The sequence below is a fragment of the Urocitellus parryii genome, chromosome 3 (genome assembly GCF_045843805.1).
Source record: "Urocitellus parryii isolate mUroPar1 chromosome 3, mUroPar1.hap1, whole genome shotgun sequence".
Lineage (NCBI taxonomy): Eukaryota > Metazoa > Chordata > Mammalia > Rodentia > Sciuridae > Urocitellus > Urocitellus parryii.
The window spans coordinates 210,236,222-210,251,037 of NC_135533.1; the positions used below are offsets into that span (position 1 = coordinate 210,236,222).

At 52.8% G+C, this 14,816-nt stretch overlaps 2 protein-coding genes across 3 annotated transcripts; one reads left to right on the plus strand and one right to left on the minus strand.

Annotated features, from left to right (window-relative positions):
• Positions 1 to 888: 888 nt before the first annotated feature.
• On the minus strand, positions 889 to 7,070 carry Get3 (guided entry of tail-anchored proteins factor 3, ATPase). The gene is made up of 7 exons (XM_026399681.2): positions 6,889 to 7,070; positions 5,981 to 6,128; positions 2,838 to 2,986; positions 2,610 to 2,760; positions 1,824 to 1,931; positions 1,537 to 1,734; positions 889 to 1,245 (listed from the first exon to the last, which is right to left on the minus strand). Exons 1-7 carry the CDS (start codon positions 7,047 to 7,049, stop codon positions 1,114 to 1,116), a joined length of 1,047 nt encoding a protein of 348 aa, XP_026255466.1. The 5' UTR covers positions 7,050 to 7,070; the 3' UTR covers positions 889 to 1,113.
• Positions 7,071 to 8,536: 1,466 nt separating this feature from the next.
• On the plus strand, positions 8,537 to 11,958 carry Trir (telomerase RNA component interacting RNase). Of its 2 annotated transcripts, XM_026399660.2 has the most exons (3): positions 8,540 to 8,943; positions 11,175 to 11,252; positions 11,542 to 11,958. In XM_026399660.2, the coding sequence occupies exons 1-3, from the start codon at positions 8,602 to 8,604 to the stop codon at positions 11,647 to 11,649; spliced, it is 528 nt and encodes a 175-aa protein (XP_026255445.1). In that variant the 5' UTR covers positions 8,540 to 8,601; the 3' UTR covers positions 11,650 to 11,958. The 2 variants fall into 2 exon arrangements, with proteins under 2 accessions (XP_026255446.1, XP_026255445.1); XM_026399661.2 differs by lacking the exon at positions 11,542 to 11,958 and having other exon boundaries at positions 8,537 to 8,920; positions 11,175 to 11,251.
• Positions 11,959 to 14,816: the final 2,858 nt, after the last annotated feature.

Here is a 14,816-nt window from a genome sequence, read left to right on the forward strand (position 1 = left end):
CCAGGTCACCGGGCAATCTGTTAATCTGTGCCATGGTTCAGAGAGTGGCTATACTGAGGTCCCCCACTTCAAGGATGAGGAGACCAAGCTAAAACAGCAGGAAGCCCAAGCTGCAGGCCAAGGCCCTGTGCAGATGGGATCAGCTTTCAGGGACCCAGCCTGAGTGCTCTGCCATCCTGTCCCTTGTCAGTCCCACTGTTGTGGCCCTCTGCTGGGAGGGGCTGATGCCATCCCATGGAGGCAGGAATGGGGGGTGGGTGGAGACTTTTAATCCCCAGTCTGGCAAGCCCAGCCTCTGCCCAGGGCGCCCACTAATTCCCAAACCAAACAGCAGGCAGCACTGGGCCTGCTGCCTGCTTAATCCGCTCCCACCAGCCTGCGGCTGCCCAAAGGACTTCTGGGTTCCCACACTTTTTTTCCCCTTTGGTATCAGGGATTGAACCTCGGGCACCCTGCCACTGAGCTAAATCCCCAGCCCTCTTTATTTTTTAAGACAGGGCCTCCTTACCTTGCTTAGGGGCTTGCTAAATTGCTGAGGCTGGCCTCCAACCAGGGGTTGTCCTGCCTCAGCCTCCCACGTCACCAGGATCAGTCATGCACCACCCCTCCCAGCTAGATCCCCACCTTCTTGAGCTTCTAAGGAAGTGGGCAAAGGCCCATCTGTCTCTTCCATTCCAGGCATCAGTCCCCTAAGCTATGCAGAATCAGAACAAGGCATCCCTTATCCAAGACACCCTTTTCCCAAAATTGCCATGATGAAAGTGCATTTCTATTAAGTCTCCCTTGTGAACTTGCCCTCTACATGTGCCACTTTGCACAGTGCACAAACTGTGCAAATGTCCATGAAGGTGCTCACCCCCAGCCACACCTCCCAATACCAACAAAGGCAGTGGTTTAAGATTATTTTATTGAGGAGTGAGAGGCAGGGAGAGGTGGGGGGCAACTACAGCTCCCCCGAGCCCCACCAGGGGGAACAGACCCTCTCTCTGTCTCCCACCCCCCAAGTGGCTCCCCCTGTACTCTGGGGGACTTTGTGCAAACTCTGCCCCAGGGGGGGAGTAGGTAGGGTGAAGGGTGGGTATGAAATGGCAGCAGCTGGGGATGGTGGTGGTGCTACTGGGCACTGGGGGGCTTGTAGGGCTCCAGAAGGAGGGCAGAAAAGGTGTTGACCTTGTCTGCCCCCCGCACCTCATGCGGTAACAGCGGCAGCTTCACGATGTGGAAGTCTTCATACAGGTCCTCCATCTGCAGCCAGGGCAGAGGGCAGAAAGCAGAGATCAGGGGACAGGAGGACAAGGACAGAGAGTGGGTCTGGCTGGGAGCCTCCCAGGGTCAAGGAAGGAAACTGGGCAGAGGCTTCACGGTGTCGTAAGTGGGAGTGGTGCCAGTGAGGCCACTTCCTGCTCCCAGGGTCACTGCCACCCAGGTCAGGTCAGCCACAGTCCTCCAGGGACAGTATGATCTGCAGTGGGGACGGAGGGGAGGAGGAAGGCCAGAGGTGTCTCTGCTGGCCCAGGGCTGGGTGGGCAGGCACACCTGGTCCAGGTACTTGGCCTGGATCTTGTGGCGGGCCTCGCACATCTTGCAGGGCTTCTCGGGGTCAGGGAAGACAAGCTGGTTGACGATGATATTGTGGGTGTCAATCTTGCACTTGGCTAACTCCTGGATAAGTCGCTCTGTCTCGTATAGGGACAGAAACTCAGCAATGCACACGCAGATGAAGGTCGTCTGTTCCTGTGGGGAAGAGAAGACAGTGAAGGGTGGGTTCCAGTCCTGTCCCCACCCCCAGGGAGCCTCTTGCCACCTGCTGGACCAGGACTCACAGGGTCCTTGAACTGTTCACTGACGGAGCGAATGACGGGCAGGGTCTCTTCCAGCTTGGAGGCCAGCTGGTCTGCGTTCATGTCGCCCAGGCCTAGCATGTTGCACATCTGTGGGGAGGAGGGACAGGCTCACTGCCTGCCGGGGTGGGCAGCTCTCTAGATTCCTGGTAACCCCTGGTGGTATGAGGTATGAGCCCTGGAGCAGACTCCAGGGGTTAGTCAAATCTCAGCTCTGCCGTTTTGGTGGGAATCATGGTCAAAGGCCTGGACCTCCTGGGGCCTGAGTTTCCCCAACTGTCAGCCTCTGAGAGCCCTTGTGAGGTGAGCTGGGACGTGTAACTTTCTCAGAACAGTGCTGGGCACATAGTAGGTGCGCAGTAACTGTTACTATCTGAGGCTAGGGGATCATGTGCGCACCACGGAGGCAGAGCTGGAGGTGTTCAGAGAGGTCCTGGTAATAACCACGGGGCCACTCTCAGAACCTCCACTGGGCAGACAAGGAAGGTGGTGCCCAGACAGGTGAGCTGCTGTGCCTGAGTGGAGCCGGGCTGCACCAGGGAGTGCAGAGGGGGTGGGGGTGGGCCATCTGGCTCTGGGCAGACCTCCAGGCTCTGTCACCACTTGGTGGATGGGGGAGACCATCCCTCCTCCCCCACAGTGAAGACCGTTTCACCCAGTGAGAAGGATGAACAGAGAGGGGGAGAAAGGGTGTTTGTGGTGGCACATCTGGGGAACTGGGGGCCCACTCCCACTCTGGGATGCCTGGATACCCGGGGCCCCGCCTGCCTGTGAGATGAAGGGGCTGATCTGGTTCTTGATCTGCATGAGGCGGCCCAGGCCCCGCTCAACGATGGTGGGGAAGTTGAGTAGCCTGAGCGTGTGGCCCGTGGGTGCCGTGTCAAACACCACCACCGAGAAGTTCATGCCCTTCACCAGCCTGAGGGGAGACAGGGGTCAAGCCTGCTGCGGCCTCTCTTCCAGGGGCAGCCCCCACCCCAGCCAGCTGGACCTGACCTCATGACCTCAGCGTAGCTCATGGCCTCATCGATGCCTGGGAAGGCGCTCATGGCCTCCTGCATCATCTTCTTGCCCATGCTCAGCATGTTGTCCTCCTCGAAGAACTCATCAGGCAGCTCCGCCACGCCCAAGCTGGGGTCGATCTCCTGGGGGCCGAGGGGACGAGACTCAGGCTGCTGTGACTTCTGGGAGCCTTCCCACCTGGGCACAGGCCAGAGGGAGCCATGCAGGGCTCTGACCACAAGCCCTTCCTTAGGTCAGACTTCCCTTGGGGACTTATGGTCTGGCACTCTTACAGTCAAACCTTCATAAACCAGTGGAGAACTGCAAACCGGGACCAGGCCTGTAAAAGGACGCTGAAACCCACCACGGGGCATTGACATGGCTGTTTCCCACCTGGAACTCGGCTCCCCATGATACTCCCATGACAGGCCCTGACCGCTTCCAGATCGTTCCTCTGCTGCAAGTCTTTCTTGAACACCCTGTTTAGCAGGGGGGCCTAGCACCCTCTCTGCCCTGCTTTCCTCTCTCCCTAACACCAGCCCCTTCTCAGACCCCACAAGGCTTTAGTCATGTTTGCCTGCTGTCTCCTCAACCTGCTGCCTTGCTCACTTCTGTGTCCCCAGCAATAAGAACAGTTCTAGGCACAAAAAGGTCCTCAACATATATGTGGAATCCTTGAAAGGATGACCAGGCCGGGGGTTCCTGGCCAGCCTGGCTTCCATGCCTCCCTAGCTTCCTCCTGGGTCACCTCTTCTCGGTGGCTTCATGGTGAAGCCCCCAAGTTGCCCTCAGGGTTATCTCACTGTGGGGAGCTTGTACTCTCCCAGGACACTTGCCAAGTCAAACTCTTGATGCGTTATTTCTAGTGAGAGGGTTACCTCTGACTTCCACATTCCATTGTTGGACTTGAACATCCTCTACTCCAGCCTCAGATACTCTAAGAGTCACTGTGTCCCTGTCCCCTGTACATTGTCAGTGTCCCTCTTGGTCAGCACTCTTACCCAGCCCAGGCTCCAGAGGTTGCTTCCCTCTTCCCTCTGTGGCTGACGAAACCCCTGCTCTGCTTCTTCTTAGCTATCTGTGCTGTGCACCCGAGGGCCTATGCACACCTGACCAGTAATTCCTGATCACAGAATTCCAATGGGCTCTCTTCCTGCTCTCGCAAGTGTATATGTGGCGTCTTGTCCCTCCTCAAACTGCTCTGTCCTACTCACTGCTGAGGCCCTCATCTCAGAGGCGTGAAAGAGAAGTTACTGGCTGCCAGCACCATCGGTTTCTTCTATTCCCTGCTGCGTCCCTGACTCTGGCAGAGCCTAAGTTCTGGGTGGTGTGCAGGATGAGACTCATCCTGCCTGAGGATCACTGTCTTCCAGAATCACTTGTTCCTCCCTGTGGGCACATTCCCAGCAGCAAACAAACATGTTCTACAACTGCTTTTCTCAAAATAGCCCTTGTTAGCAGGTGGGGTAGCACTACTTCTGGGATTTGTAGTCCCTGCTACTGAGGAGGCTTAGGCAGAAGGACTGCTTGAATCCAGGACTTCAAGGCCAGCTTAAGTAAGATAGCAAGATCTTATCTCAAGCCTGCTGTGGCCTCTCTTCCAGGGGCAGCCCCCACCCAGCCAGCTGCACCTGACCTCATGACCTCAGCGTAGCTCACAGCCTCAGCCTCATGGATACCTGGGAAGGCGCCATGGTGATCACATGCCTGTGATCCCAGTGGCTTGGGAAGCTGAAGCAGGAAGGCCAGAGAGTTCAAAGCCAGCCTCAGCAAAGGTGAGGCGCTTAGCAACTCAGTGAGACTCTCTTTCTCAATAAAATACAAAATAGGGCTGGGGATGTGGCTCAGTGGTCAAATGTAGTAATCTCTCCCCAGCATTCCCCCCACTACCAAGATCCTATCTCCAAAAAAAAAAAAAAAAAAAAAAACTACCCTGGGACAACAACTTTTAAATCAATGCTAACCCTCCTCAAGCTTCAGGTTCATACATTTAAATTACTATTATGGTATCCCCACGTAAGTAGGCAGATTGTCCACAGATTCACTGTGGACAAATCAAAATTCTACCCCGCTCTGCCAGTACTGGGAATTGAACCCAGGGGCACTCTATCACTGAGCTACATCCTAGCCCTTTATTTTCGTATTTTGAGATTGGGTCTTGCTAAATTGCCAAGGTTGCCTTGAACTTTCGATCCTCCTGCCTCAGTCTCTCAGTCACTAGGATTACAGGCATGTGCCAACACTTTCAGCAAAAAATCAAAACAATTAGATCCCAGCGTCCCTCCTAAATCTGCTCTTCTCCAAGTTTTTTCCCATCTCAGCTACTCAGGAAGAAAAAATAAATGATATACTGGATTCAATTTTTCTTCTCTCCAGTTAAAACCAAGCAATCTCTCTGCTTTACTTCCAAAATGTATCCAAAATCTAACACTCATCCCCCAACATCCTGTCCCCATGTGAGACCTGGCCACTATCTCAGCACTTACCTGCTTATATCCCCAGTCTCCTTGTTAGTTTACCTGCTTCCACCTTTGACGTATGATCCAATTTCCATAGGACAGCCACAGAAAACTTTTCAAAACATAAATTTGCCTATGACAGTGCCCTGCTTAAAATGAACAGCTTCCTGCAGAGTGCTGCAGTGATGCCTCCTTCATATGCCTATAATCCCAGTAACTTGGAAGGCTAAGGCAGGAGAATTCCAAGTTTGTGGTCATGCTCAGCAAATCACCAAGACCCAGTTTCAAAATAAATAAAATGGACTACAGATGCAGTTCAGAGGCAAAGTGCCCCAGGGTTCAATCACCAGTACCAATAAATGAGTTAAATGAAACAAACAGCTTCCTAAGAAATTTAGAATCAAAGTCAAACTGCTCATAGTGGCTGCAGAGTCCTATGCCAACTTCCAACTCCTCCTTCCCTTGCTTGTGCTTACTTAGCTCCAATCACTCTTGCCTTTTTCCTGCTCCTCAAACATTTCTTCCTTTTCCTCTGTAGGTATGTTGAGGAAGGGGAAAAACTGGAGAGATAAAATACAGAATGAGCAGAACATGGAGTCTGCTAGTGGGTGTATCTAAGAAAGGAAAGGACTGAAAGGTCTCTTCCATAAGTTAGGAGCTAAGCCCTGCTTCACTTACCATAGCAAAGAGGTTGTCATAGCCTTTGACTTTGGTAGGCACCTTGGAAAACTTCTGGTCAAAAGCATCTGAGATGTTGTGGGCTGGGTCTGTGGAGATGATCAGAACACTCTCACGCCCCTTGGATAGCTGGACCGCTAGGCTGCAGCTGCACAAAGGAAAAGTCAAAAAGTGGGGAGGGAGGCATGGGGCCCTGCTCCCTGTGCCTGCAAGGGTCTGAGATACAAAGACCTACATCAGAAGGGTCTTGAGAGATTATGGATCACTGCGGGATCAAATCTTAATGCCTCACCTACTGACTACTCCAGCTGAACTAGAGTGGTAAGTTTCAGCTGACTGAGTCTGGCTTGGTACCTGTTCCTTTGCTGGGCACAGAGTGGCATGATCCAGCTGTCCAGTCGACATAGTTTGCTTCTATGCCTCCTCCCTAAACTCTAAGGTGAGAGATCCATTGCACTCCCCGGTAAGGATGGATGGTTCAGTCCACTTGTCCAGGATAATGTGCCCCAAGGACCCATCACCCTTTCACAGCTGATTGATACAATCGGATCTTGTACCCTTTCCTCACTCTTCAGCAGACCAGGATAGCTTGCCTTGGTGCCCTTCCCTCTACACTGAGCTCACTTGGGTACGGTACAGCTGACTGGGATATCTAAGTGCCCCTCCACCCTGCCATGCGCTGGGTACACTGAAGTTCGGCACTTGAGCCCCAACAGGGATAGCGTAACTTACAAAGTGCCAGGCCACCATTCAGGTGGAACCTTTCATTCACTGCAAGTGAGTACAACCCAGAAGACCCCGACCCAGCCCCCTACGCCGGCTAGGGTGGAAAAGCCGGTTCCGGGCCTCCCCTTCGGTCAGTGGTACATCCCACCCGCCTTCCTGAGCCCCCACCGTAGCCTCCTTACCTGCAGGTGGTCTTGCCTACGCCACCCTTGCCCCCGACGAAGATCCACTTAAGGCTGCGCTGCTCGATGATGTTGCTAAGCGTGGGCTCCAGCGGCTCCACATCAGGTGCATCTTCGAACTCCTCTGCTTCAACCCCCCACCCGGCCACCCCCGCCGCCATCTTGGAACCGGCTCACGTGATCAATCGGGGCGCACCATACAAAGCGACTACAGGGAAAAATTGTCTACCGCATTCCTGTCGCGGGCAGGAGTCTGAATTAAATTCCTCATGGGATGACTTTTGTGTGATAATAGAAGCTACTGTTTTATTGTTTTACGCTTTTAGAGCTCACCTTGTCGGCCTCTTGTCTATATTTTTCCAAGGTCTCCTCCTGCCTAATGAACACATTGGTACGGTCCAGTCTACTCCCCTTCACTGATTGGACCCTAAGTCTTTCAGCCTCCTTTCATTGGTTACATATTTTCTTACTTCCACCAGTCACACTCACGACGTGGTAGCCGCCAACCTCTCCTTAGCAACCAGCCAAACACCCTGTCCAAGGGTTTTCAGGGAAGTTAGACCTGAGGTCCGTCCTAGCTCCATTTTATAGGCTCAATTTCGTGTCGATCATTTCCTCCCTATTCTCCAAGTTGGGCTCCAACATCCCCTCAGGTCCGCCCTCTGGTGTGTCTGTTAGTCAATTGGCTGTGAACCAGCTGGCTTCTGCCTCAAACCGGTCATGGACAAATATAGGTGGAGGAACCCGACAGGTCCCTGAGCCTAATGGGTTAGCTGGAAAACAACTCCAGTTGTTTCTTCAGATCCGTGTCTAACACACCCCGAATCCTCGTGCTGGGCAAGAACCATATCTGCAACCGCGCTCCTTGTTGTAGGAGGGATTTTAACTCCGGAAAATCTTCCAGCACTTAACTCTCTGTTTGAGGGGAGACTCTAAATTCAGCAAATTCCCTCTTTGGACCCCTGCCCTGGGGCAGGAATACAAGCAGGGCTTCGGGCCCTTGGCAGCGACCCCAGTCCAGAACACTTTTACTCTTAGAAGGGGACTCCAATCTAGAAATATCCTCCTTTCATTTGATTACTCCTGCCTATAAAAAAATAACCTTATTCTTACATAAGGATCCCAACTCCATGCCAACGGTATTCTATTCCCAGATAATGAGAGTCATTCCAGAGACAAGTGTCCAACTCAGAGACACTCCTACTTCTAGTTCAGGGTCCTAGGTTAGATACTTAGATCTCGGTATGAAACCAAGTTCCTATGTGACAGCTGAGCACGTGCTCAAATAGGACCTCCAAACAGGGTCCTTTTACTCACAAAGACTATCCTTGGTAGCAGAAGAGAATTCTAGCCATGAAAAGCTAATGCGTCCCCCCCCCCATCCCTAGCGGGAACCCCACTTCGTAAAACCAGTCACAGCCCCAGTGTCATTCGATGGTCCCATTCCCCAGAAGCCTCTGTGTGCAGAACGCCAACCAAGTACCGCTATTTTATAGACACCCTGGGCCTGCGCCTCCAGGTTGCCTACGGGGTCAGGTCGTACCCTCTTTCGCTCCGCCCCAGGCCCCGCCCCAGAACCCGCCCCCTCTGCGGACGCCTGAGGACCCAGACCGCTCGTCCCGGCATGCATTGTTCCGGACGAAGCAAGTCGGGCGCCAAGCGCGGGGCCGAAGCGGCCTTCCCGGAGTCCTTTGCGCGGCACCTGGCGACAAAATGGCTGCCCGAGGGAGACGGGCGGAGCCTCCGGGCCGGGAGGCGCCAGGCCCCGCGGGCGGCGGCGGGAGTCGATGGGCTGAGTCGGGGCCAGGGACGTCACCCGAGAGCGGGGACGATGAGGTGTCGGGCGCCGGTTCAAGCCCGGTGTCGGGCGGCGTGAACTTGTTCGCCAACGACGGCAGCTTCCTGGAGCTGTTCAAGCGGAAGATGGAGGAGGAGCAGCGGCAGCGGCAGGAGGAGCCGCCCCCGGGCCCGCCGCGACCCGACCAGCCGGCTACCGCAGCTGCGGGCCCTGGGGATCCGAAGAGGAAGGGCGGCCCGGGCCCCACACTCAGCTTCGTAAGGAGCCGCGGGGGTGGGGGCGGGCGCCAGGGCCTGCCTTGGCCGGGGAAACGGGGCCCGAGGATGGGAACCAGTATCCAGATCCACCCTGCGCCCCGAGGAGGGGGCCATCCGGGTCACCCGCCGAGGACGTGGGGCCTGGCTTCCCGATGAGAGGGGGCTGGGGGCGGGCTTGGGGACCCCCAGATCCTATTCCGCGGAAACCAGGAACCGCGAATTCAATTGGAAGCCGCACACTCGGGTTAGGGAAATCTGGATGCCAGGATTTCCGTTGGAGTGGTACCGGGACTTTGGATACTGGAACCACTCCCAGCTGTGGGGAAGGGGGGGAAATTCAAGTCCCGCTTCTGAGCTGGGTGCCTTAGACTCAGACTGCTGACCGCGTTCTTAGACTGCTTGACTTTTCTGGATCTCATTCAACCAGTGTCCATTTATTGAGCATCTTACCTTATGTTGGGCATTGTGCTAGGTGCTGGGGATGCAGTGGAGAGCTGCTGGGCTGGCCTACCCTCTTTGTCTAGTGCGAAAATGGACATCATCACATCTTCTGATGTGGTGAGGGTTCCATGAGGTGATCCTGGAAAAGTGGTTATCACAGGTTGTCTTATAGGAAGGGCTAACCCAGTGGTTCTCAGTTGAGGATGATTTCTCACCCCCACATTTGACAAAGTCTGGAGACATATTTGGTTGTTAAAACTGGGGAGATGAGGTGCTAGTGACATCTATGGGTAGAGGCCAAGGATGCTGCTTGACATCCTACAATGCATAGAACAGTCCCCCTCACCGCTAATAAAGAATGATCCAGCTCAAAATGTCATAGTGACAAGTTGAAAAACTATGTGGTAAGTAAATGGAACATCTATTGATCGTCAACTCTGAGTTTGCTTTGCGTCTGGTGTTGAGATCAAGGCCTGTAGTGTGAAGGAAAAATTATTGATTTGAGATTTGGAGGATGGGGTCAGGTCTTGGATCAACCTGTGTGGTTTTAGTACATGATCTAATCTGTTCAGGCCTCAGTTTCTTCATCTGTTAAAAATGGGTGTAAGGGCTGGGCGTGGTGGTACACGCCTGTAATCCCAGTGATTCGGGAGGATGAATTCAAAGCTACCCTCAGCAATTTAGCAAGATCTAAGTAACTTAGACCCTGTCTCAAAATAAAATATGAAAAGGGCTGGGAATGTGTTGCAATGGTTAAGCATCCCAGTCCCTGGGCTCAATTCCTGGTACCAAAAAAAAAAAGATGAGATGGCTGGGGATGTAGCCTAGTGGTAAAGCACTTACCCAGCATGTAGGAGGCCCTGGGTTTAATCCCCAGCACTAAAAGGAGATGGGAGAGAGAAAGGGACTTGAGAATAGTCCTAGTAGCACCTAATGCCTGGTTGAGGGTTGGTGGGACTGGATAAGGTTGCTGAAACCTGTTGCAGACCCTGGAGCTCTGGAAGGCTCCAGGCAAGGGGAGAAGGCAAGACACTAAGGTGTGAGTCCATAGTGAGACTTGTCTTTGAGAAAGGGGAAGGTGTCAGGCCCTGGATTATTGTGATAACTGTGGAGGCTGAGTACCCCTCCATGAATGGGAGCAGCAATGGTTGTCACTGCCTTTGACATTCATTTCTTGAAAGGCCATCATAGCCACACCCCCAAAAGACTAGGTGCAGGGGAGTCAGTGTTGCTTGGTGGTTAAGAATGCTCTTCTCCCAGTGGCTTAGATGCACCTGACCCTGAATCCACTTCCACAGTTTGTCACCAGCACAAGCTTTCCTCAAGGACTGTTTCCTCATCTGTGAAATGGGGAAAGATGTAACCGTCATCTTTGGGTAATTGTGAATATGGAAGGAGATAAAACATTCATAGCACTCTGCACAGGGCTTGGCATACAGTAAGTGCTCAATAAAGGGAGCTGTTGCTGCCTATGTGGTCCCTGCCACAGGAGGATGAGGCCTCTCCCATAGAGAGTAAGGACAGAGTTGGTCCCCACGGAGGTGGGCACTCCTTGGGCTCCCTGGGAGGGCAGCCCGGGGCCCAGGACTGCCTGGGCATCGTGGGCCCAGGGCAGGCGCTGAGTCGCGTGTGCTCCTCTCTGATTGCTGCGCAGGTCGGCCGGCTGGTGGAGCTAGGCGCGGCGTCGGGACAGGCCACCTGGCCGGGCTAGGAAGGTGTAGTGGGCCTCAGCACCGCTAAGGGCGGGCCCGGCTCCTGTAACCCTTGCAGTCTTCTGTCCCTTCACCCAGGTGGGCAAACGCAGAGGCGGGAACAAACTAGCCCTCAAGACGGGAATAGTAGCCAAGAAGCAGAAGACGGAGGATGAGGTGAGCAGGCTGCGGGGGCTTCCCTCCTTGCCTTTGCCTTCCAGCCTGTGTGCTGGTCAAACCCTGTCCCGCATTCTGCCTTGGATGGGTATGCCTGGTGGAGTAGGAGGGCTTTTAACAAAGGCCCCTGATAACTTGACTTCACATATCTTTGCCTCAAAGCCAGGGAGTGCCTTCTGGGTGATGGGGGTGGGGTGGGTCACCGTCTCAGGACAGTCCTGACCCTGTTTCCTGGCTTGCGGGTCTGCCCCTGCCAACCCCCTCTTGTCTTCCACCTCCACCCCCACAGGTATTAACAAGTAAAGGTGATGCATGGGCCAAGTACATGGCAGAAGTGAAAAAGTACAAAGCCCACCAGTGCGGTGACGATGATAAGACTCGGCCCCTGGTGAAATGACCCCTCCCCGCGTGCCCACGGCCTGGGACTCTCTGCGATGTACATAACTATTTAATGCAGCGGCAGCGGCGGCAGCCTTCCCCGAGGACTGGTACACAGAAGGAAATCGAGGTGCTCCCGCAGCCGCGGAGGATTCTCCAGGACTCTTTTTTACCTTGAGCACTTGCCTCCTGAGACTTAATAGAACAGTGGTTTACTGTCCCCTTTCTTCCTGCTCCTTGCTCTCTCTGGCTCTCTCTCTCTTCCTCTTTTAGCCTCCTTCTCCCTCCCCTTAGCCATCACTTCTGGGAAGTAAAGAACTTGACTTAGTGCCGGAGCCCCTGTGCTTGGTTTGTCTTCTTTGCGCTCGTGAAACTATATGCCCGCGCGGCGCCCCCCCCCATCAAGAAGCAGCACACCTGCTAAAGCTCAATGAAGGAGGGCTGTGGGGAGGTTTGGAGGACAGGGGCACATCCCCTCCTCTTGGCTCAGACTCACCTCAAGACCCATCGGTCCTCCCCTCTGACCTTAGGTCCAGCCTCTTTTTTTTTTTTTTCTTTTTTTTTTTTTTTAAACTTTTTTTTTAATATTTATTATTTTTTAGTTTTCGGCGGACACAACATCTTTGTTTGTATATGGTGCTGAGGATCGAACCCCGGCCGCACGCATGCCAGGCGAGCGCGCTACCGCTTGAGCCACATCCCCAGCCCTAGGTCCAGCCTCTTTATAGTCCTATTTTGACTGTGACTATGGGTGTAGTTAAGGGGTAGAGTGAGTGTCTAGCACGTGCAAAGGCCCTGGCAGTGCACACATACATACAAATCGCCCATTTTGACTGGGCCGAAGTTGTTACGTTGTGCATTCAGCAGATAATTCCTGAGCACCTATTCTATGCCAGGGCAGTTGTAGGTACCCAGGACCACAGCAATGAGCAGCAGGCCACTTCTCTTTGCACTTGTAGATAGAAACAAGAACAAAAAGGGGAAGCCCTTTGGGTGGTGACTGCAAACAAGGATAGAGTAGAGGTTTGGGGGAGGTGTCTATTTTTACTGACATTTGATCAGAATCCTGAGGGAGGTGAGGAAGGGTGTCCCAGGTAACTGGATCAATTAGCATAAAGACAGATCTGAGAATGGCTGACCCTGAATTGGGGACCTGAGGAAAGACTGGCAGCTGAGGTGCTGGGGAAGCATGGAAGTGATGCCCCATCTGACTGCTCAGATTCTGCCTAGTGGTTTATGGGGTAGAGAGTGTTCACTCATGTAACAAATCCAAGCATTTGATTTCATGAAGATATAGCTACCGAAACATAAAATACGTTGCTCTTGTGGCTCTGACATTGAGTTGGGGAAGGGAACACATGAGAAATGAGTACACGGAACACATAAAATGGTTATACCTTCTACACAGGAAGGTCCTTGGAAGATTCTAGGCAGAAGGAACAGCAGGTGCAAAGACCCTTAGCTGAAACTGCTGGCTTGTCAAAGACACCACAAGCAGGCTTTGGAGCAGGACACCTTCCCCTCTCACTGCTAACACAGTACTTGTCTGGTTTATTTTCCATGAGGGCTCAAAGGTCCTCTGGGGAAGCTGAGATGGCCCAGGTGTGACTTTGGCCTGGGGGATGGCACTGGGGTGGTGGGGAGATACAGGAAGCTAATGGAGGCTTTCCTACCACCTCCTCCCCAGAAGGCAGAAGCCAACAGCAGCCACTGGATCTTTAAAAAGAAACACAATGGGAGAAGTAGGTCGCCCCTGCAGCAGCTCAGCCTCTATTCTGGAACATCAAGAGACAGGAGGATCTGAAAGTCCAAGCACCTCCCTGCACAGCACTATCCCCAACCTGGGAAAAGTGAAGGGGGAGGAGAATCAATTCAGGTTTTGGTGAGTCACACAGCTCTGCCTTCAATCTATTTTAGTGCCTGTTGGCTGTGTGCTTTTGGGTAAATCACTTAGCCTTTCTGTGGTTCAGATCATCTATTTTTATACATAAAAGGGTAAAAATATGGAAGCATCTCCAAAATCAAGTTCTAAAAGTAAAGTAAGAACCTGAGCTGAGGGTGTAGCTTAGTAGTGGAGAACTTTCTTGGCATGGGTTCAATCTCCAGGACCACACTCACATTGTTAACTAACCCTGACATTGTTGGAAACTGCTATTGCTTCTCTGATGAAGAAGCTGGGCTATGTTTTGTTTTTGTTTTTTGTTTTGTGCTAGGAATGAAACCCACAGCCTGCTGCATGCTAGGCTAGTGTTGAGCTACACCTTGAGAAATGTTTTTTGTTTTGTTTTTTTAAATGCTGACCTTGGGCTGGGGATGTGGCACAGTGCTTGTGTAGCATGTATGAGGCCCTGAGTTTGATCCCCAATACCATGAACAACAACTGACATTGTTGGGTGTGGTGGTGCATGCCTGTAATCCCAGGGTCTTGGGAAGCTGGGGCAGAAGAATCACAAGTTCAAGGCCAGCTGGGGCAATTTTGTGGGGTGGGGATGGTGCACACCTGTCATCTCAACCGTTCAGAGGCTGAAGCAGGTGGATGGTAAATTCAAAGCCAGCCTCAGCAACTTAGCGAGGCCTTAAGCAACTTAGACCTGTCTCAAAATAAAATATAAAAAGGGCTGGGGATGTGACTCAGTGAGCACCCCTGGGGTTTAATCACTGGTACCACTGTAGTTCAGTGGCAGAACACTCCTGAGTTTCATCCCCAGTAAAACAAAAACAAAACAAACAAAAACCCTCCAACCTTTAACTTGAAGTAAGTTTGATGAGATGCTCAGGAAAGAGGATGTTGTAAGCTGAGCTCCTGTTTGTCTCCCATCTCAGATTCATGATTAGGAATCAACACCCCGAGTTTCTTTTTATACAGAGGGCTTCTATTTGAATTGAAAAGTTTACCACTCATAGGGCTGCAGGGAGAACTGCATGAGAAAACATTTGCAGAAGTCTTGACAGGTAGTAGGTGCTTAAGAAGTAGGGGGAAGAGCCAGGCATGGTGGCACTTGCCTTGAACCCAGCCTGGGCAACATAGTGACACCCCTGGAAATGGAAGGTGGGGCCGGCCTGTGGTACACCCCTGTAATTCCAGCCATTCTGGAGGCTGGGGGCAGGAGGGTCCAGGCTACTCTCTGCAAATTAATGTGGCTCTCAGTAACTTAGACCCTGTCTCAAAAAAAAAAAAAAAAAAAA